At 37.3% G+C, this 23,438-nt stretch overlaps 3 protein-coding genes and 1 long non-coding RNA gene across 7 annotated transcripts; 2 read left to right on the top strand and 2 right to left on the bottom strand.

Moving 5' to 3' along the window:
* Positions 1 to 525: 525 nt before the first annotated feature.
* Positions 526 to 5,196, bottom strand: LOC135640492 (mitochondrial import inner membrane translocase subunit PAM16 like 2-like). The gene is made up of 4 exons (XM_065154963.1): positions 5,072 to 5,196; positions 4,094 to 4,181; positions 1,384 to 1,514; positions 526 to 1,010 (listed from the first exon to the last, which is right to left on the bottom strand). Exons 1-4 carry the CDS (start codon positions 5,072 to 5,074, stop codon positions 900 to 902), a joined length of 333 nt encoding a protein of 110 aa, XP_065011035.1. The 5' UTR covers positions 5,075 to 5,196; the 3' UTR covers positions 526 to 899.
* A 344-nt stretch (positions 5,197 to 5,540) lies between these two features.
* On the top strand, positions 5,541 to 11,777 carry LOC103989077 (calcium-dependent protein kinase 24-like). 2 transcript variants are annotated; one of them, XM_009407828.3, is made up of 7 exons: positions 5,541 to 6,999; positions 9,057 to 9,200; positions 9,337 to 9,477; positions 9,570 to 9,685; positions 10,786 to 10,953; positions 11,091 to 11,315; positions 11,433 to 11,777. In XM_009407828.3, exons 1-7 carry the CDS (start codon positions 6,444 to 6,446, stop codon positions 11,559 to 11,561), a joined length of 1,479 nt encoding a protein of 492 aa, XP_009406103.2. In that variant the 5' UTR covers positions 5,541 to 6,443; the 3' UTR covers positions 11,562 to 11,777. The 2 variants fall into 2 exon arrangements, with proteins under 2 accessions (XP_009406103.2, XP_009406102.2); XM_009407827.3 differs by having other exon boundaries at positions 5,542 to 6,999; positions 9,325 to 9,477.
* A 655-nt stretch (positions 11,778 to 12,432) lies between these two features.
* Positions 12,433 to 16,315, bottom strand: LOC135641082 (serine/threonine-protein kinase SAPK7). Of its 2 annotated transcripts, none has more exons than XM_065156115.1 (10): positions 16,104 to 16,315; positions 15,820 to 15,939; positions 15,644 to 15,718; positions 15,440 to 15,541; positions 15,301 to 15,354; positions 15,108 to 15,200; positions 14,897 to 14,989; positions 13,326 to 13,430; positions 13,070 to 13,168; positions 12,433 to 12,906 (listed from the first exon to the last, which is right to left on the bottom strand). In XM_065156115.1, the coding sequence occupies exons 2-10, from the start codon at positions 15,937 to 15,939 to the stop codon at positions 12,568 to 12,570; spliced, it is 1,080 nt and encodes a 359-aa protein (XP_065012187.1). In that variant the 5' UTR covers positions 16,104 to 16,315; the 3' UTR covers positions 12,433 to 12,567. The 2 variants fall into 2 exon arrangements, with proteins under 2 accessions (XP_065012187.1, XP_065012188.1); XM_065156116.1 differs by having other exon boundaries at positions 15,820 to 15,942.
* Positions 16,316 to 16,748: 433 nt separating this feature from the next.
* LOC103989079 (uncharacterized) lies at positions 16,749 to 22,157 on the top strand. 2 transcript variants are annotated; one of them, XR_001978529.2, is made up of 6 exons: positions 16,749 to 16,955; positions 17,150 to 17,281; positions 17,384 to 17,451; positions 17,564 to 17,600; positions 20,889 to 21,038; positions 21,624 to 22,157. It is a non-coding gene; the product is annotated as an uncharacterized LOC103989079 (long non-coding RNA). The 2 variants fall into 2 exon arrangements; XR_010497048.1 differs by lacking the exon at positions 16,749 to 16,955 and having other exon boundaries at positions 17,002 to 17,281.
* Positions 22,158 to 23,438: the final 1,281 nt, after the last annotated feature.

The raw sequence follows: 23,438 nt of genomic DNA on the forward strand, positions 1-23,438 counted from the left end.
GCCAATACGTTCTCGTAATGGTCAGCGAACAGCTATAGTTCTTTCTACTACAGAACGATCAAAGCAGCAGAGTTCTTCCGTAATGATCGCCAACTCAAATCTTTGATTGGCTCGATTCACTGATTAGACGGCTTTAATCGTAAAAGAACTCAAGTATTCTTAACTTGTTATTTTTTTTTATCAAATATATTCAATTTTTATTTCAAAAATGTTTTTGTCTTTCTCAAATATTAAAGAAGACAAAATACTGTTAAATCTACTAATCAACCAATGATCAATAATCCAATAATTGATTAGATCTATGCCTGATGCAAATTCTATACATGAAACATCCTAACATGTTTATTAGCAGTTAAGGTAGATATCATCAACATGTGACTGCCACTACGCATCAAATAAGCACCCAAAGGTTTTGACTACGGATCGATAATATCGACATTTTTATAGCTCAATATCAGCCTATTCATTTTGATTTCTTATTGTATTATTCAATAACATGAAAAAAATATAAATCATTATACAGTCTGATGCATAAGTACACAACATATCTTATTGAGGCACAACAAACATCTCAATGGTAACCACAATGATGATACAAAATAACATAATACTTTGGCCAAGAAGAAATAACTGAGAAACATTTACTCTTCAGGAAAACAAGCAGATGCTTAGCATTGAAACAGCACGATCTAGGACAGAGAAGAGAGGTGTCCTAAAACAAGCATTTGGATCAGCTAGAAGTGTTCAGTGAAAAAACACAGCATTCCAAGTGCAAGGTAACCTCCAAGGCAAATTTGTGTCGAAAGAGACGCATAGGCATTTAGTTTGCTTAACGCATGCAATATTGCTACAGAAAGCATTTATAGCTGTGAATAAGTTTGCAGACTTCCACATATCATTCACCCCTTCCCTTGGTAGACTGCTTCCAGACACTCTTTAGCCCTGTGAACCTTTGACTGGAGATAGAAGCTTCCATGTTTAGCATTTCTCTCAAATAAGACATCGTACTTCTGTGTAGTCAGAATAATGAAAATTCAGACTCGACAAATATAAATATTTTTATAAAAAATTTAGAAAAGCTCGGGACCATAAAAGAACAACTATCTACATCAACAACAGAACTTTTTCTTGGATCAACTATGTATAATTGAGTTGGAGTAGGTAGACTACAAAGGTTAATTTTCTGAGTGAATTATCGGTAACAAACAATGTTATTTGTGTTAAATAAGAAAAATTATTCACATATAATTTGCTACAAGTACCCTAAGAATAAATTAGAAAGCTTTATGCCATCATTACGGAGAGAACATATGCTATGCGTAAAAGTAACAGCATAACCTCCCATGATAACAATCATAAAATGCAGAAACTAGGATACTGAACCTTCAGGATCTCCTCCCAAGTTGACTGTTCATTGATTCCCAATATCTGCCTAGCTTCTTGTTCGGTCATAGCCTTACTAGCTCTCCGTATATTCTGTATAGTTTCATTTGCAACACCGGTTTTATTTGCATCTGCAGAAAACAATTCAAGAAATAAGTTAAGAGTTATTCATATATGTGCTCTTATATGCCAGTAGCAAGGAAGGACATATCTGTGAATGAAAAAAAAAATCAAAGTCAATAAACTATGCCATAATTACGAGGAGAAGAATGAAAAAGTGAAAATGAAGGAGAGAGGAGGGGGTAGGTGGGAATGAGCAGTGATCCTTAAAACTACTATGGATGCAGTATGCCCGCTTTAAGATATCCATAAAAAAGAACCATATGGGTATATAATCAACTGCTGACAAATCAGAAAACCATAGGTTTGTGTTGTAAATTTATAAAATAATTTTGATTACAAGACAACAACATCAAGCACAATAGGTACCAATTCTCAGAAAAGAAAATTGGCTAGTCTTTCAATGTAGAAAAATGATCTCACTTTAATCTGAAGAAATTTTACAGTAACTGAATTTAGTGCAGCACAAGAAACTCTCGAATCTTAGGCAATTTGAAACTTACCACATCAAACTTAAGACTTTGAAAATCTTTTACCAAAATAAATTCTAGAGATGGTCATTTATTGTTACAATAGTCTATAAGCACAAGCATCAGGTCTCATTCATAGAACACATTCTTTTAATAGGGCAATTGCATATGTATTATCATTAAGTGGTTCATATTTACAAAGTCAATATCATATGTAAATGTCAAACTCAAGATAACATAGACATGCCCATAGCTATCTAGTAAGTCATAACTAAATCATAAGTTGGCATACATTAGATCTCTGATACCCAAAATTAAAATTCATCCCTATCTTCATACCCATCCTCACCCCTCCACCCTCCACCCTCCATCCACATCCTTCTGCACCATAATTGCTTGGGTGCTCGTTCAATGCTCCTCTTTATTCTTAAGCTTCCTGGTTCATGCTCAAGTTGGCTGATCTCAAGCCTTAATCATGTAGTTTAGGCAACAAAAGGGGCAAGAGAGCTAATAATAGTAAGAAAGAAAAAAAAGAAGGTTAAAAAGTAAAAAAGGCAAGTTACCTGATAGTTGGGACTGAAGAACAGTTGACTGTCTGATGCAAATTAATGAAGTTTATCATGTTTACAAGGCCATACACAATAATTGCAATTTTTTGGAGTGAACACGAGACAAGGATTCTTACCCAAGAAAAAATGAAAAAGAATTATTTAAAAAGGAACACATGATTTATTTTTCATTTTCTAATTCGATTTCAAACATTTCTCAAGTTGAAGGGTTAAATATCTATGACTGAATCCAGAATGCCAACGAAAACTAGCCCAAGCTTGAAGGACTTTCTATTAAACTTGCAACATATAATTTTAAAACTTCACCAAAATTCTTCATGGGTAAATGAAGAACTTTTGGTAAAATGAAAGACAATGCAAATACAAAAGCACAATATGTAGAAGCAAAAAATTAACCAATAATAGTAGAATCTAACTATTTATAGTACTTGACAAGATTGGTATTTTATAAATGGATCAACTAAAGCAGGTCCTCAGCTTCAAGTTACTTTAACTAAAAAAACGTCTAAATATTTCAAAAACATATTCCACCTAAGTGAAAGATTGGATCAAATGAGTAGCTAGACTATAAATATCTAGAATTTAAATAATTACAAATTTCACATAACAACGATTTCTAGGAAAATGTAACTCTAGGTCAATTGTATCGTGAGGGTCAAACAACATTTCCATTTAAATAAATAATATTTTTCCTTTTATTATTTTCATCACTGAAGCCTTTTTGTTTAAACAGACTGTTCAATATGATGAACAAGATCATATATCTTTAACATAGTATAAAATCTTGGTAGGAAAGGAGTAAAGTGCTTCAAAAATTGTCTTCATAAGAGAAGAAAAATCACCAGACATGCTGATGCTTCCAAGTTTCAAAACCTTTATAACCAATTAGTGGCTTATTGCTCTTAAACACTGAATGACAGAGAACAATCACCAGAAATCTTAAAATTCCAAGATTAGAAACCTTCCCCAAGTACAACCAATTAGTCGTTTATTGATCTAAGTTGGTAAACAACAATCATGGTTCAAGCATAATCTATATACAATTCATTATTTTTAATTATTTTACCAGACAACAGATATCAGTGTACAGACCGATGCCGGTACCATACTAGATGAATAGTTTAGTGAAACTGATATTGGACCCAGTACTGAAAACCATGATTGCGATCAATGAACATTTCATGCCTGAAAAAAAATCTTAAAATTTTCTCTTTAGAGCTGATACAAATAGATAAGGCACCAGTCCTACTGGTGCTGAACTCAACATCATGTCTTTCAGAACTTCAAAATCCTCTGCACTTGTTATGTATGGAATTCACATGTTTTGTCATCCATTGATTGTGACTTTCAGGTACTAAGTGATTATAACAATTGTAACTTTATAACTAATGACTCAGATACTTGTTTTTTGAATGGAGTAGAACCATCTAAAATTCAAACAGAAAATGAGAACATGACAGAATCTACAAATTTTTTCTCGAAACTAGAAGAAATTTAGCATTGCAAATCAACATCTATAATTTGATAAATCATATATCTCAGCAAACTTACTTTCAAGTGCTTTACGATATGCTTGTAAAACAGCCCTTCCTAATATCCCAGAACCCATAACAAGCAAGTTAGCAAGTATTCTTGCAGCCTGCATTGTCGAAGAATAAATAATTCATTAAAATACACTAGAAAGGATCTATAAAGATCAAATTTCTTAGCAGATGAAGAAAAAGCCCCATAAATCGTAGTCTTTTAAAATATTGAAGTAATATAAGCATGATTTCCCCAAATAAAAAACAAATTGTTAAATACAAAAGGGGAACCATTTAATTCTCTATTAATATTCATGGCTATACAACAATATATGATTCCATGGTAGAAGAAATTCCTTAAACTACGTGATGATGATTGAGTGCCCTCAGGTTGGAATCATGCAGCGCAATGATTTGCAACATACTAGTGCTTCCTACCAATAACTAGTTCTTCCACCGAGACAATTCACAAAATCGATACTGTAATTAAGTCTAAGATTTAGGCACATTCTACCCGACCATTCTAAAAGATGGTTGAGTCTCAATCATTGAATCAAAGCAAACGATATCATACATAGTAAAAGCATATATCTGAATCAGAAAACCCAAGAAAAGATTACCAAGAAAAGCGTAATCTTTTGCTTTCTCCCCTGCCCATTAATAAGATTCATAACTATCTAAAGATCATGCATAATTTCATGTGCGCGCATCTAATAATCTTCTCACTGTTTAGCTATAACCCTCACTATTTTCTCCCGTTTCCCTCTCTTACTTTTTCTTTCCATGTAGTTGGTTCCTTACGCCCCAGATTCAAACATCAACTGATCCCGACACCGAATGAGGTGAAGAGATGGGGCTGCTAAATTTTTATCCTTTTCCTCGCCGCTACTGGTTGTAAAGGCGTCGACGCGGGTCGATTGAGCACGGGACAGGTCCTCCACATCATCCCGCGTCGTCTGAGAGATAGAAGAGGAAGAGGACACCAGGAGGAGGAGATTATGCTTACCATGACGCCGCTCCCTCCGTCGCACCACCGCTTCCGTTGCCGCCGAGAGAGAGAGAGAGAGAGAGAACGCGTGCCATTAGGGTATTCCTTTGATACTTGTCTGATGCGACGAGTGGGGTCCACTATCTCCAATCACCAATCAGGTACAGTTAGGGTATCGGGCGGAGCAGTAAAAGATTATTTTGGGGATACATTAATATGATGTAATTATGTAAGCATAAAAATATCTTCGAACAATTACTTGCATTTTTACTAATTAACAATCAGAAACATAATAAAACATTAACACATTGCAAGATGGTAAGTACATACTAATAACAATTTTTTCATCAATTTCTTTCTATCTTATATCATAGAAAATAAAAATAATTTATATTTTATATATTTAAATTTGATTTCATGAAATTGATGAAAAATTGTTAAACCTGAAAAAATATATTTAAAATAAACAAGGCCTGAGATTACTACTATAAAAATATTTGAAATATTATAAATCTAAAATATGTTACCAAGTCAAAACAAAATCTCAAAAATGATTATGCATATGCAAAATCTGATGATCCCTAACATTTATTATCTTTGACAAATAAAAAAGTACATAAAAAATGGTTTTTTTTTCTTTCATTCATTTATGTTAATTGTTATAAATTTCATTATGTAAGATATAAAACATAATATAAATATTTTTGAAAATAATATCCTCAAAGAAAGCCTATATGTATGTATTAAAGGGGAAAAGAAGGCAATGGTGTGCTCGATAAGAGCATGAATTCAATCGATACGAGAAAATTAGGCTAATTGACATTTCAAACATAACGACGAAGACTCCAATGATATATTTGGTTGCATGGAGGAGATGAATACGTCAAAGCATTCATCCGCCCACCCGTACATTGATGCATGTATTTTGGGCTGTTGTGCGTGGGATCTGTGTGCCGCAGCTGAGATATCATCATCCTTGATGTTGAAGAACTTGGAGAAGACACCCAACGAGTTGTTGATTCGTTTTGCTCCATCTTTTTGGCTGATGGTTTGAGCCAACAAAAAAAAAAGGTAAGAGGAAAAGGAAAATGATACGAAGAAAGATCGATCCCCGTCGAATTCCCCTCTCGACTGAAGCAAAAGGAAAGACGACCCTTTAATGGTCTGTGCAGGAATGATGACCTCATTCCTGTTCTTCTTTCCTTGACTTCCCTCCTTCCTCGACTCCCTCCATTTGTCCTTTCCCTCTTCTATCAACGGAGGAGCTCACAATCCGAAGAACACGTCGAGAAGATCGAAAAGATGCAATCTTTGTTGTGACGTGCCCATAAAAGTCCGATCTTGTTCGATTTCAGAGCCCAAGATCTCGTCTTTGCGCCATTTAGCACCCATGAGCAAGTCCTCGATCAACCGTCCTCCCCATCGCCCCTCCAGGCACTCGTCGGTCCTCCCTCACAAGACCCCAAACCTGCGGGACCATTACAGCATTGGGAAGAAGCTCGGGCAGGGGGAGTTCGGCACCACGTACCTCTGCGTCGACAAGAACGACGGGAAGGAGTACGCGTGCAAGTCCATCCCCAAGGTCAAGCTCTTCTGCCGCGATGACTACGAGGACGTGTGGCGCGAGATCCAGATCATGCACCACCTCTCGGAGCACCCCAATGTCGTCAGGATCAGGGGGACCTTCGAGGACGCGCTGTTCGTGCACCTGGTGATGGAGCTGTGCGCGGGCGGGGAGCTCTTCGACAGGATCATCCAGAAGGGGCACTACAGCGAGAGGAAGGCGGCGCAGCTAATCAAGACCATCGTCGGAGTCGTGGAAGCATGCCACTCGCTCGGCGTAATGCATCGGGATCTCAAGCCGGAGAACTTCTTGTTCGCCAGCGCCGATGAGGACGCCGCGCTCAAAGCGACGGATTTTGGACTCTCTGTCTTCTATAAGCCAGGTTCTTCTTGATAGCCCCATTACTGAGAAGAGAAAGGGTTTTTCTTCTTTAACCTTGTTTATGTACATTAAAGAAATCTTTCTTTTAAGTAGATTACTATTTGCAAACATTTTTTATTATTTACAACCCATTGAGAACTTTGAATATTCTTCAAGTTATTCCTTTCTAAATATGCTCTTAATTTATACCTTAATTTCAATAAAATCTTTTCGCTCTTTACCTAATATTTCTTTCTTTAAGTAGATTACTATTTACAATCATTTTTTTATAGCCTCGTTTAAGAACTTTGAATATTCTTAAGTTATCCCTTTGTAAATAGATATATATGTTCTCAATTTATAATTTAATTCCAATAAAATGACAAAAAAAAAAGAGATGATGAAATGAGACAAACTGAAGATTAAAGAGAAAGTGAGAAATAGTTTTTGACATTTGTTGCAACGAGTCAACCCTTTCAGGATAATGTATATTCTATAATAGTCCAAAAGATATCATTGTTTTGAGCCTTACAAACGGTTTAATAGGGCACACAAGTGGTGGGGAGAACCGGTGACAATAGAGCCCATAAACAAGGGCTGTGGGGAAAGAAAAAAAAGAAAAATGTGAGAGTAAAAATGAAATTAGAGGGGTTGCAAATAATAAAATATTATTTTATTAATTTTTTAGGGGGTTGTGAATAGTAAGAAAGTGGCTCTAGATAGTAAGCTCCTTTTTTAGTCTTGTTAAGATTGTGGTACTCATATTGTTCATGTTGCTCATTCAGTAGTGGAATCTTGTTAGGTATTTTTTTTCTTGTTTCTCAAACGCTACAGGCTTATTGGTTTGGAATTCTTAAAAAGCATATGTTGTTATATGCCCTTGATGATATTTCATAAAATGAAAGGTTCAGGTGATTGCAGGTTTATTTCTGCATTATTGTTGTTTTACCGGTCCATTTTACATTATTTTTTTCATTAATTTTTTTTTCTTTTTGAAGTTCTTTGTACATGCCAAATTGTAGGACTTGTATGGTTATCATTATATATCATCCATGATCATGTTGGCTATCTCTAATATTTTTGTGATGCATCATATAGTTCAATTTTGTTTTCATGCTTTCTTGGTAGGTATTTTGATAATTACTATCAGCAAGATTCACATGTTTTGACCTTTTCTTTGTTCATTTAGTCTTAAGGAACACCATAACTTTCTTATGTTTCACATTTCTTCTGCATCCATCATTATGGAGTGAACACTTATCATCTTTTAACACAAACCAAGATTCCTGGACTGGATTCAGAAAATAATAGTATAACAGAGCTTAACTGCACGGATGTATGATACAAATGAAGTGATTAAGAGCCTGATATGCTAGTTACAAGAAAGAGGTTTCAGATCTTGTATGTTCCAAGAATATCTATATGATGAATTAAGAAATTTCTGTTCGATGAGATAGTTCATGGTAAAGCTGAAGAGGATTGATAAGGGTAAGAGATGATATCCTTTTGGGCTATGGAAGGGGGTTCGGCAGTAGGTTTTCTATTCTTTTATTATTTAATTAGGTACAGGAACAAGTATTAATTGGTGAAAGAATACATAATTATTTGAATTTTGAACATCTATGAAGGGTAGAAATCAAAGTGGAGATCAAAGTATATGTAATCTTACGGGCAAATTCTATTCAGATTATACTAATGTCATGATTTTGACTTACCATTTATTTCAGTTGATTCTACAATTCATTAGAGATCCATTATCCACTTTTTTGCTGGTTTTTTCTTGCAAATAAATTGTCTAAGACTCAAGTACATACCAGAAGAAAGACACACACAGAATACTTCTGATTGCACTATGATTTTGCGAAGAATAATACCCTTCATATCTTGCATGAGTTTTTTCGGAGAACGATAGAATTTACATAAATTCGCCGAAAAGGTACAATTTTGGTTTAGTAGGTTGTACAACTGTTGTTTTGGAGAGAAAAACTTGATGTCACAAAATGAGTCCAACTCTAGAGTTTATAGGAAACTTTGGTACCTCTATTGTTAATTGGAAGCCATCATACTTGAACTTTGCAGGTGAAACATTATCTGAGGTAGTTGGAAGTCCATATTATGTGGCACCTGAGATATTGTGTAAACTTTATGGACCAGAATCTGATGTATGGAGTGCCGGAGTCATCTTGTATATTTTGTTAAGTGGCGTGCCACCTTTCTGGGCAGGTATATTGCTGTTAATTTTTTAGTTTTGCAAGCTAATAACGGATCACTGAGTCTGCTTTTTTTTTCTTATTATTATTTGTGGTATGTGATTTTGCTGTCGTACTTCTCTCTCACTCTCTCTCAGAAACTGAAGCAGGGATCTTCAGACGGATCCTACAAGGTCGTCTAGATTTTGAGTCTCAACCATGGCCTGGCATTTCTGATAGTGCTAAGGATCTGATACGAAATATGCTTTGTAGAGATCCAAGGAAGAGATATACAGCACATCAAGTTCTCTGTAAGCATATTGGTCAAGACCTTTGCTTTCAGAAATCAAAGTTCTCTGAAACAAGTTCAGATTCTCTATTGACATGAGGTTTTCTCTACCAGGTCACCCATGGATTCTTGATGACAATGTTGCACCTGATAGACCCCTGGACTCTGCAGTGCTATCACGTCTTAAGCAATTCTCTGCAATGAACAAGCTCAAGAAGATGGCTTTACGGGTAATCTTCTTTTACAATGATCGGTAGATGTGAGATTTTTCATCTTGGCATTTGAGCATACTCCAGAGTCCAGATTAAACTCAAGTCCTGTTTTTATACCTCATCCAAATAAAGAATCTGATATTTTGATCAATTCCATTTCTTTGCCATTTTTTTTTCCTGCGTTAAATTTCTCAACTAATTAGAAGTTTTGACTGAACTTATCACGACCTATATGTTATGCTACTTAGAAGTGGGAGATTCTTGGTTATGTTATGGGTGCAGGGACAAGGTATGCCACTTTGTTGTATGTCATGGCATGAGACATTCACTTAGGTCAGTTGCAAAAACCAATAAGTAATTAACTGAAATCTAATTAAGTGAATAATGGTGGTAACTCATACTTAGATGTATAATTAACAGTATGGTGTATAATTCATAGTTTCCAACCATGGGTAGCAAAATTTACTTATATGATTTGTGAATGAATTGGTTTACTTATATGGCATAATACTTTGCGCACCATGATGAGATGTTTTGATCACAGAGTTGTGGTGATGGTTGGCAAATCAAAGTATCAGCCTTAGAAAATTAAAATTTCTCAAACATCCTGTTTGGAAATTTCCATGCTACAAGCTCAAGTCTTCTCTTATATGTGTTGTGGTGGAAATGCATTTAATCAGTTGAGTTTTACTGTGAAAGCTAGAAAATCTTCTCTTTTTTTTCATTTCATCCTTTTAGTTGTTTTGAATTCGACAAGCTTAAATCTTTCTTCTTCCCTTTCTATGTTTCTGGTGGAAATGCATTTAATCACTGAAGTTTCACCAAATTGTGCTTTATGGATATAATATAGGTGGCATGTCTTCTATACTACACAAGAAAGATGTTATGCTGTTTTGCATGGCAAGACTAGGAACCCTGGAACTTTGATAGTGAATGATGCATTACATCTTATATCATGCAGTCTTGATATTCTAGTATATGCTGCGAGAGTCCAAATAATCAAACACAAATCATGAGAGCAGAATGAACCTTTGTCATCATGGTTGAAAATGCACACCTCATATGTGCTCCCCTGAAAATTGCATGTTTGTAAGAGCATGCTCTTCTTTATTTTGCAGGTTATTGCTGAAAGCCTCTCAGAGGAAGAGATTGGTGGTCTAAAAGAGTTGTTCAAAATGATTGATACAGACAACAGCGGGACCATAACATTCGATGAACTGAAAGATGGCTTGAGAAAAGTGGGGTCTGAACTGATGGAATCTGAAATTCAAACGCTTATGGATGCGGTATGGATGACCGACATCGGGTGCATTCTACTAAATTATTCTGCATCATTAAATATTCTCAAGCAACTCTTCTTGTTCATTACTTTGGATTATATTTGCACTGGATCTCTAATTTAGATTGCTTGAAATGGCTGCAGGCTGATGTTGACAAAAATGGAACAATTGATTATGGTGAATTTCTTGCAGCAACAGTGCACATGAATAAGTTAGAGCGAGAAGAAAATTTAGCATCAGCATTTTCATACTTTGATAAAGATGGAAGTGGTTACATAACTATTGATGAACTTTCACAAGCTTGTAGAGAATTTGGTCTTGATGATGTTCGCCTTGATGAGATGATTAAAGAAGTTGATCAAGACAACGTGGGTGTTATCTTTTTCTTCTTTTCTTATTTATTTTTTTATTTTTTTCTTGGAACTGTAATTGACTTTTTCTTAATTCTATAAGCTGATTATTTTCAGTCTGTTTTGTATATGCAGGATGGGCAAATAGATTACAGTGAATTTGCAGCGATGATGAGAAAAGGCAATGGAGGAGTGGGAAGGAGGACCATGAGGAACAACATAAACTTTAATTTGGCCGATGCCCTCGGGACAGAAGAACACTAATGCAAAGCTATTAATAAGAGGCATCTGAAGGAACTGCAGTTTTTGGAAAGATTGTAGAACTAGATGTTATGATGAGAGCAAACAGAATGAGTCGTGAGAAGTCATGCAATCATGTGATGATGAACTTTATGAGGGATTTCTTGAAAAGATTTGTTTCCATGTCTTATGGATTTAGAAACTCCTTTCAAGGATCATCTATGAACATTTTGTTGATGATGTCTTGAGTAAGCTTTTTGCAGAAAGAGTTATCATTTGCATTTCTTGGATTCTCTTTCTTTCAAGTACTTAATCTGAGGTTTTATTTGCATGCAATCATGTGATGAAGAGCAAGCCAGCTTTGTTTGCATGTTTTTAAACTCACTACTGAAGAGTTCATCATTTGTGATTCTCAGGTCCAAATTGTCTCCTGTTATTTTTATGAAATGTAAGGCTGCCAAATAAAAACAATTTAAGATTTTAGAACTGTTGAAATATTTAAAATGAAAAACTTTAACTTAATAAATTTCAGGGTGTTATGCAAATTTGCCGCAAAGAAGAAACTCAAATGGATGAGATAAATATTTTTTCTTTCAGAAGAGACATCCAATTCAATCATAGTGGCAGGCAAAAGACAATGTTAAGATTCATTATCCACTCCACATCACTAATCAACGCTGTCTTCATCTCAATTTACAAAATATGTTTTCCTAATTGTAAAATGCAAGAGTAAGCAAAGTGAGTCCATCAAGGCTTCTTAAGTTTCAACTAGAGAAGAAAGAAAGGAACTACAAAGTAGACCAATGTTTCACTCTAACAATCAGAAACTACTTGGTTGTAAACCCTCTTTAACTACTTGTAAGATATCTGACACTTTTGCTACGCACACCGGCAGTCCAAGAAAAGATACACAGCATGCACAGAATTGAAGCACAGAAAAAGAATTCTACAGAGGTCCATAATTATCAATACATGGAAGAATGCAGTCTTTCTCATTTTCTAGTTTTCAATGTTTTGGCTCTGAACTTATTTAATCAACTAACGGAAATTCCCCACTAGCACGGACTTCCTTGACTCTCTTATCGTACTCATCTTCTTCTTCTTCCTCCTCGGCCTCATCGTTCTCCTGTTTGTCTTGCTTGCCTTCCTCCTCGTCCTCCTCTTCGGTCCAACCAAAGCCTGCCACTGGTGTTGTCGACGGTGGAGGAGTGCGTGCTTCACCCACAATCCTCATTATCTCCTCAACACTCTGCAGGGAGTAGGTAGGGGTATCTCTCTTATAGTACTGCGCTTGTTGTGCTTCAGTTAGCTCCCTAGGCAAGTTCTTCAAGAACCAGGGGTGGTTCCTTATTTCCCTTATAGTAATCCTCTGCAGATAAGCAAAGTCAACAACCAAAATAACTATAATACAAACATTAAATTTTCTTTTTATCTTTTAAAACGTCCAGCAATATTATATGCTGTTGTTAGATATGCATATGCAATTCTGAGAAGGTTTTCAGTTTACGCAAGTTCAGGTGTAAAGAAATTACCCTTGCTGGGTTAGCAACGAAGATCCTTGATATGAGTTGCCTGCAATCTTGAGAAATATGAACATATTCGGGTATCTTGTACTGTACTGACACTATTCTCTGCAATTCAAACAAGATACTTAAGTGATAAAATCTAAATAATAAACAAAGATGATTTCCTGCTTCCTACTTGAGGAAGACAAAGGAGGTTGTCATGCGATAGAGTAGTAAGAGAGATGGGTGACTCGATAGGTTATGGCATACAAGAGGCTTTTACCCCAATAGTCTTCCTAAAGTTCTTGGGGTCAGCTGGATCCTCAAAAGGGTAGGCTCCCACCAGCATCACATACAATGTTACCCCACATGACCACACATCAGCCGTCTGCAACATTAAATAAATCACCTTGACAATTCTATGTATGATAGTTATGCGCATGTCAAATGACCAGATAAGAACAGATACATGACTGCAATGCATTCAGCAAAAAATGATATAGTATTTATCTAGGAAAGTCATAATATGCCATGTTATTTCAACCAAGATACAGAAATAAGAAAGAGAAGACCATGAAGTTATTTCATTATTTTTAACCAAGATATCAATTAGGATGAAAGTTTAATCTGAAAAAAAGAACATATTAATGAGTAAGTGCAGTCTAGTCAATATTGGAAATACCCTCAAGGCATGCAACTGAAGATTACAACATAAATTGTCTTTTTGTCCAATATAGCTAATTGAATTGCATAACTCCTCAGTATCAGAGTAAGTTATATAAGAAAAATCCAATGTTAATTTCCAAGCATCAAATTGTATAACTCATTAAAAAACCAACCACAATAATCCATTCTCATGAGAAAAACTGTGCTTAATATGATACAAAAATTCATTACTCAGAGAGTGTGACAAGATACTGTCCATGGATATAGCACTTTGATTGCACAGAGCAAGCTAATAATTGTCCCTGGTACTACTCATTGGTCCACCAATACACTTGAGGGTTAAAAAACACATCAAGATTATATCTAATTCAGGTGTTCAGAGTTTAAGCATCACAAAATAGATGGTTCAGATCTCATCAAGGTCAGAAAGTAGACAAACATTGAAAAGAAAACTGAATTTTCCCAAACTGTCCTCGTTTTCCTTTTATGGCCAAATCTCTCCCCCCCTCTCTCTCTCTCTCTCCCTTCCACTAATATCCCCAGATGATCAAGGCAAACATCAACCTCTCAAACACCCTATTCAGGATAACATTATTGAAATGAGAAGCTATCGACAATTGAAGTGTCTGTTGCATCGAAAATAGAAAAAGACGTGCCAAAAGGAATGGTGCAAAAAGAAAAGGAACTGATATATATATATATATATATATATATATATATATATATATATATATATATATATATATATATATATAGGAGCATCACAAGCATGAATACGGGGAATTCCACCAACGCAAGCGACATAGGTGAAAGCGACGCGGGAAAACGAATCCTCTTGTCATCAACCTCAAAGCAGTCCAACTTTGCTTGCTCGGTGGCAGCGCCCACCGAAAGCAGTGACAAGGACGCACCCACCAACATTGTCGTCGCTCGGAAACAACACAACATCCCTTATAAGCGCAATGATTAAAAAGATGGTCCCACAAATTGCCCAATGGGTTCTATAAGAAATCGTAGCCGCATGTTTAAAGCATACGTGGCCTCATAGGATCGGCTTATATTAACACGTGCCAGCCACGCAGGACAGAAGCTGTGCACGTGCTCAGGACGTAGCGAGTCATTGCACGCACCCGCGCTTCCGGCTCGCAGAGTGGATACGGAGAGGGAACCGGAGATTACGGAACTGACCTTGCCGTCGTACTCCCGTCGGGAGAGCACTTCGGGGGCGATATATGCCGGCGTTCCCACGGTGGATTTGGGCCGCGAGTGAAGTAAAGATGACTGCTCACACCGACACAATAAAGAAAGGAAATAATAAAAGAATTAGTAGTTGTTTTGGAGATTTTGAGCTAAAAATTTCTTGGAATTGATTGGAGGCGAGCATCGCGGGATGACTGACCTTGGAGTAACCGAAATCGCAGATCTTGAGGCGAGGCGCAGGGCTCCCGTCCAACAGGGTGTTTTCCAGCTTCAGATCTCGGTGACAGATTTGCTGCAATCATGTGGGTTAAGAATTTGGAGATAGGAATGCTTGTTAGGAATTAAAGATTGGATTTTTAGTATTTTGGGGGCAAGCAAGAGGGGAATTTTACCATGTAGTGGCAGTAGCTGACGCCGCAGATGAGCTGCTGGAAGAAATATCTGGCCTGGAGAAGTGATGATTTGAATTCAGACAAATATTATATTAACGGAAACGAAAGGGGATTTTTTGTTTAAATGTGCGAGATTAACCTCGTCCTCGCTAAATCTTCCGGCGGTGCAGATCCGGTCGAAGAGTTCTCCGCCGGCGGCGTACTCCATGACGATGCCAAGATGCGTCGGTGTTAGAACAACCTATATGTAACGAAGCAAGACAAGTGCTCTTAGCTCTCATCCGAGGAAAAACATGTTCTTTCGGGAACCTAAAAGGAAAGCGGCGACAAGAGTCTTTCTTGCCTCTTTGAATCGAATAATATTGGGATGGCGAAGCGACCGGTGGTTAATAATCTCTCTCGCCACATTCTCATCGATCTACATACACAGCAAAAAGTAACCAAACAGAAACAACAAAATTACGCTGCAATCGAACGCAATTGGATCGAAATACAGCAAAAAGAGGAAAAAGATCGAACCTTTTGGCCTCTGGGGATGTACTTGATAGCTACGAGCTCCTTTGTCTCCTTGTTCCGCAGCAATCTCGCAACCCCAAAGTTCCCCGACCCCAGATCTTTCACCATCTCGTACTTGTCCATCTTCTTCCTCGCAAATCAGTCCCAAATCACAAGAACTCCAACGACAAAAACCTCCTTTTTTCCAACAGAAGATCAAGCAGCAGCCCCAAGCAAAAGCTCTTTCGAAGCTTCCGAGCCGATGAAGGACTCAAACCAAAGAAAAGAATCAAAATGAGGCAACGAACCTTTGGACCGCTCTTCTCAATAAAAAAGCAGAAGAAATCCCCAATTTTAATAGCCGGAATCACGTGACGTGACGGAACAACTGCCCCGCGTCAGATCGGATCTCCTCCGCCTCCTCTTCCTGCTAATCGTATAATATTGCTCTCTCTCCCTCACCCCAGTCTCTCAGCCTCAGTCGCCGCTTCTCGGGAAGCCGGAACAGAAGAACCAGATAACATAAACCAATGCTTCCACTGAGAGCAACAAAGCAATTAATTAGTCGAATCACGATCGTTCATAATATAAATCAACGGTGCGATTTCCTGGAACCAAATGATCTAGGAAGTGGACGGTCAGATTAGAGGACCCCTTCACTCATGTCTATATCCAGTGACATTGTGACGGCTGTTCCATTGACTCTAATAATTACTCCCGTCAATTTCACATAAATACTCACAAACTAATAGAACAATAATAGGTCATCATTTCATAATATATCTATTTAAGTACACATATATATATATATATATGCGATATTCCATTTACTACCACTGTGGAAGATTTGACGCCCATAATTTAAGCTACAGTAACGTACGATGTGATCATATCATATAGCAACGTAATCAAGACATATCGTGGCATGTGATCAGGTGGAGTGCAGTCGCGTAGTGATTCGAAGATTGACGGGGAAGTACGTAATGTCATTTACGGGAAGACAACTTGATGTTTGTATCATTCATCTGTAATGTGAAATAGGAGAGTTGAAATGAAAATGATTTTTAGGGTTTGATTGTCACATAATATTTCCTCATTTATTCTGCGACTTTGGGTTTGTGTTGGTGGAAGAACTGATGAATTGACCGATTGGTTTAATGGTAAGAATTTAGTGAATTACTCTGCAAAATCTCAGATTTTAATGGTGAAAATTAAGGCTAAAAATGTCGCCTCTCTCCGATCGATCCCCTCCTAAAAATGTCGCCCGCTTCCGTTGCCCCCACCACCATCCCAACTTCGTCTAACCTAGCCTCGTCAGATTTATCGATTAGGAACTTGTGTGTCTGTTCTTTAGGGGATTGGAATAGTGGGGAGATGACGGGGAAGAAGCTGAGGTTATGGACAGCTTTGACTATCCCGGAGGTTGACGAAGGCCGCGCCGCAAGGTGGACTCCCTCCGCCGAGATTGTCATTCGTCACGGATAAGGTATATTGAAAGGTGGATTTTGACTTACCTTGATAGTATTGTGTGCTTTGATTATGACAATAATTTGTTCGTGTTTGGGGTTGCTGGTGTTTGGATGACAAGAACATTGCAACGAGGGCTGTATAGACCAGACAAGAGGATTGTTTGGAAGATCATGATTAGTGCCCCAGGTATTTCTCATGACAGATTTTCTTGCCATAGAGGCACTGCAGAAGATGGTCCAAGGTTAGCTTGTTTACGGGTCACTGAAACTGTTGCTTTATATCTTTTTGCTTTCTACAGGGTTCCCTGTTCTGGTGGTGGTGTTGATGGTGAATTTGTGAGTTTATACTGACATATTTTTGTTGCTTCTTCTATGCAGTGAAAAATGCAGAACTTCTTAACCGTCGTCTTATTTACTTAAGTTTAATGCATCTTTTAAAAGTATTCCAGAAGGAATTATGAATTTATAGAATTAAATACTGGGTTCTACATCGATTAGGGATCGTCTAAAAGTTTGTTGTAGAAGGATGCCATGATTAAATTTTATTTTTTTCTGTGAAAATGTTCATTTCTCCTGAATTTAGTGGTCCGGATATGGTTTATATTCCTCCCAATAATTCATGCATTGCTTGCCTTTCTGCAACAACACTGCTTGTATGAGTATCTTTGGATCACAATTCTGACATTCCCTCCTCCCCCTCCCCCTGTCCCTCTCTCTCCATGATTCTTATCTTACCTTGTTTTGCAACATAATCATAATGTGAATATTATTCTGCGGTACTTTAAAAAGGTTGTTATCTGATTTCTTGACAAAAGATAGTTATATTAGGAAATATTGACATTTAAAGCCTTGAAAGTTGACACCACAGTAGGACACATCCTTTGTGATTTGGGTGAAGGGGACTTTAGTTATGGAAATAGATCTTTCCTTTATAATGTGATGTTCTTCTTTATCTAATACACCTGGGGAGAGTTTACTTGTCTGTTTATCAAATGAGCTATTATGCTGGACTTCTATGATAATTTACTAAGCATTCATCATATTAAGATTCACAGTCCACAAATTAACATTGGCTAGCGTCATTAATAAATACTGTAAATTCTGTGGGCAGACATCCTTAAGAAAGTTTCAAGTGTCAACTGCATTTATAGGTATTGTTAATTAATGCTTTGGTTCTCTATGCTACAACCAGGGGTAATAGTGGTTGATATTGCTAGGCAGATTAGTCATTGAACATATTGGATGTATCTTAAGCATGATCTCGTTCAGTGTCTGCTATAAGCAACAAGGAAATTTGCAAGTATCATTTGAAGACTGCACTAATTTTCTGTTTCTGCCGATGTTTGTGACAATATAGTTTGATACTAAGAGATTTTTCTGGCTCTTAGTTTGGCTAATGATATTGCACTAATAGAGCTCAATGGCGGGAGAGAATTAACTGTTGTTGACCCTAAACATTTGGGATCTGCGGTTACATGTCATCATTGTTGCTAATGTTTCTCATTATTCTGGCTTTCATAAGTTCAACTTCAATCACATTTTGCTCCTATGTTGAAGAGATTTCAATTTATGCATTCATAGCTTGTTATTTTGACTTGGAATTGAGTTAGTCTTTTTGTCATATAATAACTGTTTTTTTCATGTCAGCAAGAGTTATGTGCATATAGTTGGTCACCATGAAAACCTCGCGTAACATTTGTAGGGTGTGCCTTCATCTGTCTACTTAAGCCATTATAATTATGAGCAGAGCTTGCTTTTCTTCCATTTCAATGTGCTTTTACACCTTTTTATTCGTTGTGGACTTCACCAATCTGCTGTTTAGTATGACAACTTTTGGTATATTATTTAGTGTGAATGCATTTTTGACTTTTGCGTTGCAGTCAAACAGGTATGAACAAACCTGTTTCCTTAGCAGATTAAAAAAATCAGATCTAGATTCATGAAACTTCCATTAAGCTACTGCGACTTTTTACATGAAAGGAAGTTTGGAAATGAGGGAAGGATGTAGTTTGCAGTCACAAACACCTAGTTGTCATTAGAATAACCACTAAAAAGAATGGGCAATTTTAATAGAGTTGAGTCTCAAAATAACTCATAACCGCAGATATTAGAACTGCACTGATCATTTACCCTCAGGTTAGTGGGTTATTGGTCAGACATGGGTCAATTGATTGAAGTGCTAATAAAAATAATATTTATGTAATAAATTTCTCTCTTTTTTTCCTCCTTTTTCTTTTCGTTCTTTTCTGTTTCTTTTCCTTTCATCTCTGCTTCACCAGCAGATTTTTCCTTCCTCTTTTGTTTTCTATCATCGCGGAGCGATATCTTAAATGCATGAGCCCAGATGAGGGCCGTGCAATACTCTCATAAAGACATGAAGGGATTTGTGGAAACTATTTCGGTTTATTGGCCCGTAAAGCCTTGTCTGCGGGATCTTACTGGCCGGATATGATGACAGAGGCACGTAAATACACGAGGAGATGTAGTAAATGTCAGCTATTCTCACCTCAGCCCAAGCAACCAGGCCAACCCCTATCTTCCTCCCTCTTATTTCCCCTTCTTCCTTCTCATGTACAGTGAGAGACAACAAAAGAGTGAGAGATGGCAGTGGCTAGAGAGGGATATAGGGTGGCAACATGTGAGGCAGCAGGACATGGAGGTCTATGGTGAGAGATGGAGAGAAGGCAGCGACAATGGAGAGGGAGAATGTTTGGGCTCAAAGATGAGAAGACTGTGTAGCAACAATTTTTCCCTTGGTATTACCAGAGAAGGAATGAAATCCCCTCAGTAACAATTTAGTCAATTGTGCATGGGTGACAAAGACAGAGTGGTTTACTTCATTTGGCTGGTTCACAAGTTCATCAAAAAATCGACTGGATCAGCCTGTTCAATCTGGTTTTTGTACATAAACTGAACCTGAAGCTTGTGGCTTTCCAATAGCATCTTCGATTTGGGTTTGGTAAATTTTCATCATTGAGAATATTGAAATGTGGTTTGTTCAATTGTCAGTAAATTGTTATTTACACATTTGTCTCTCGATTGGTAGGCTTCTAAATATTGCAGCATTAAAACAAGAAGTAGATGTAGAATGAACTAATGCAGTTTGCAGATGAGTTATTTAATGGATTATCTAACTTGACAGCATATTCATCATGCTCTTGAGTACATCAAAATGAAGGGTGAATTGGTGCTACAGAGTGCTTAAGTTTCTCTCAAGCTCTCCATACACTTAAGTGATGTGGTTTTGCATTAATACTATGGGATATAGTTATCTTTGTTATATACATATACTTGCATTAGAAGATTACTTGTTTCACCAGCAGGGATGAGTGATTCTTATATATGAGGCCATATCACCATAAAGATGTGCTATAAATTATTGAAGTTCTAGAAAGAAATATTCATCTTTTTATCCCTGTGATAAACGTGAAACTTCATTTTACTTGACCACTTTCCTGACCATACCTACTGCTAGTGGCAAGGTGTGATGAGATTGATGCAGATGTACATCTTTGTCCTCATGTACAAGTAGTGTCACAATAACAGTACCGTTTCTTGTCACTTGGACATGATATTTTTGTTGAATGTATAGCTGGCCCCTGATCTATTGTTTTCTTATTTCAGGCTCTAATGCTGCATACTGAGTAAGGAGCCGCAAACCAAGAGGGAAGCTACAGGATCATCAAACCTCACAAAAGTCCTAGGAGTGGTGTAACATCTTGCCAGTCTGGGATTTTGGCAGCTACAGTGGCATCGGCTAGCACTGGAATTATGGTAAACTTGAAACAATCCAGTGTGTCTCAATTCAAGTTTATAAGAAGAGAAGTGTTTATAAAGAACAAGCTCCATAAACCCAGAAATGAACAGTACAGCTAGAATGTTACAAGAACTTGAGCATGATCATAGGGTTGCATGAACATCTTGCAGTTTTCACATAGTATGTTGTACCCACTCAGTCATCTTGCGAGGGCCAAGTAGAAGACTCGGTGATGATTTAGGTTGACTGTGTGAAGTAAGAACATGTTTTCTGCAAGAAATCTTTTCAGTTGCTTGCAATTTTTATCTTCTTTCCTATATCAAGCATGCTAAAAAAAAGCTTCATGTATCTTTTTTTTTCATCTTCTACATCGGAGCATCGGTCTATACTTCAATAGCTGAGAGATTCATGTCATACTGTTAAGCTACATTCCAAATTGGCAGTAGTGGTACATGAATACTTTGATGTTCCAAGTGATGTTATATCACTGTTCATTTGCTTGTTTTGTTCGAGCTTCCTATTATTATGAGTCCCTTTCATGCTACATCTATTATAGTACTTTGTCAGTACTTGTTTTTGACAGATTTTTTATGTTGAATCAGTGATCTGCTACCCCGTTCATGGCCCAGCTTGGTGACATGTCTTCTCTGCTTGTCAACCCTTCTCCACATCGAATTCTTCATGTTGGGTGAGTGGCTTACATGTCTACTGCAAGGATATAAAGCGAAGCGTCATTTCCTTGTCTGTAACACCTAACTAGGATGAAGATGCCATGGCGATCACAGAACAGAGAAAGCACAAACTGCTGAAAGATCAATGTCTCAGTCCTTTCCTGGTGTCTCTCTTCTCTGGCTTGGTTGTCCACTGGCACCAACTTTGTTGTGTGGGAAATCATTCACGGGACTGCGTGCTGTTGCTGTCATGGTTGTTGTTCCTTCTTCCTCTTGGTACTGATGGCCGCAGATGGCTCTCGAGGTCACTCTGCCCATGACCATTTAGCTTTTCTGGAAAAAAAAAGGGGCAGAGTTCTATTGTTTCTGTGCTGTCCTCGATGCAGCAAAAACTCATCATGTATTATTGATCCTGATCATGAACATATCATGTTGTTGGAAGCTGAGAAATCAATCATAACTGCATTAAATTGTTACAAGATACAATGCTGTGGTGTTGGATCATTCTGGTTGCTTAAGGTCTGACCAAAGAGATCCTCCCCTTGCTTGAATTGTTTTCTAGTGTCTGAGAAATCATTGTGTTACTGATGATGTTAAAGTTAATTCTTGAGCTACCCTTATTATATTCTTAATTTTAGCTTGCAAGTGTACTGTATCGATGAACAACATTATATAAGCTTGGAAAAGTTGCATTTCCAGAGTCTGCTGCATTCTTTACCCAAACCTCCATTGTCTCCACCTCATTTATATCAACACCTTCAACTCTAATCAACATATCGTGCAGATGTTCATCATTATCAATAAGAAACTTCTAAATGTAGAGATTCGATGAGCATTAACAGTAAATTAAGCTAGGAGAAGTAAGAAAATGGAAAATTGTACCAGCAGTTCGCAACAGTGCTGCCAACTGCAGGGTTGGCTCCACAAAGCACAATCGGCAGATGCCTGCACCACATGCACGCCATCTTAAAGCTGCAGCAGGTAGAATGATTCCACGAGGAAGAAGAGGACCATTTGCATTTCTTAGCTTAGGGTTTACCCTTATGCAGGTGATTGGCAGGTGGAAGATGGAAAAAGAGATGCCTGAAGCACCAAAGAGATACATTCCAAAAGATGCACCAAAAATATACCAGGGAGAATAGTGCAGAACCACATCCACTTGACTCGAGTAGTGTGCCAAGAACATGATGAGCTTGGTGGAATGACAAATCTAGGCAATAGAAGAGGTGATTTGTCAGATCTGCAAGGTACCCCAGTCTGTAACAAATTAAAGAACCCTAATATGACATGGTTGTGTTGTTTGTGGTTTGTGTTCAAAGTGGCATCACAATTATGTGATGCTTAAAAGCATAGGTATCAAAATCTGATCATAGATCCTAGACAACATTAAGGAGATTAGAGAGCAATGAATATAATAGAGTTCTCTTTTCTTTCATCTTTATGATGATAAAATAAAGAGTTGCAAATATTATGATCTTTTATAAGATTAAAATGGTGATGATCCAATTTTTTTTATTATGCCTAAAGTAAAATTTAGGGATGAAGAAGCAGCTTATAAACATCCAACTTCCATTGGTGCACTCAACTTGGCATTGCACTGTTTTAGAATGATCCAAGCACCAAGACCTTGAGATCTATCATACAAGTAAAGACTTGAAGAACAGCCAAACCTGACATGTACTGCTCCCTCTTTCTGCCATTTAGGTGACACGGAAGCTGGCATCTTTCTGAAATCTTGTCATCAGA

Source organism: Musa acuminata, chromosome BXJ3-6, assembly GCF_036884655.1.
Source record: "Musa acuminata AAA Group cultivar baxijiao chromosome BXJ3-6, Cavendish_Baxijiao_AAA, whole genome shotgun sequence".
NCBI classification, from domain to species: Eukaryota; Viridiplantae; Streptophyta; class Magnoliopsida; order Zingiberales; family Musaceae; genus Musa; species Musa acuminata.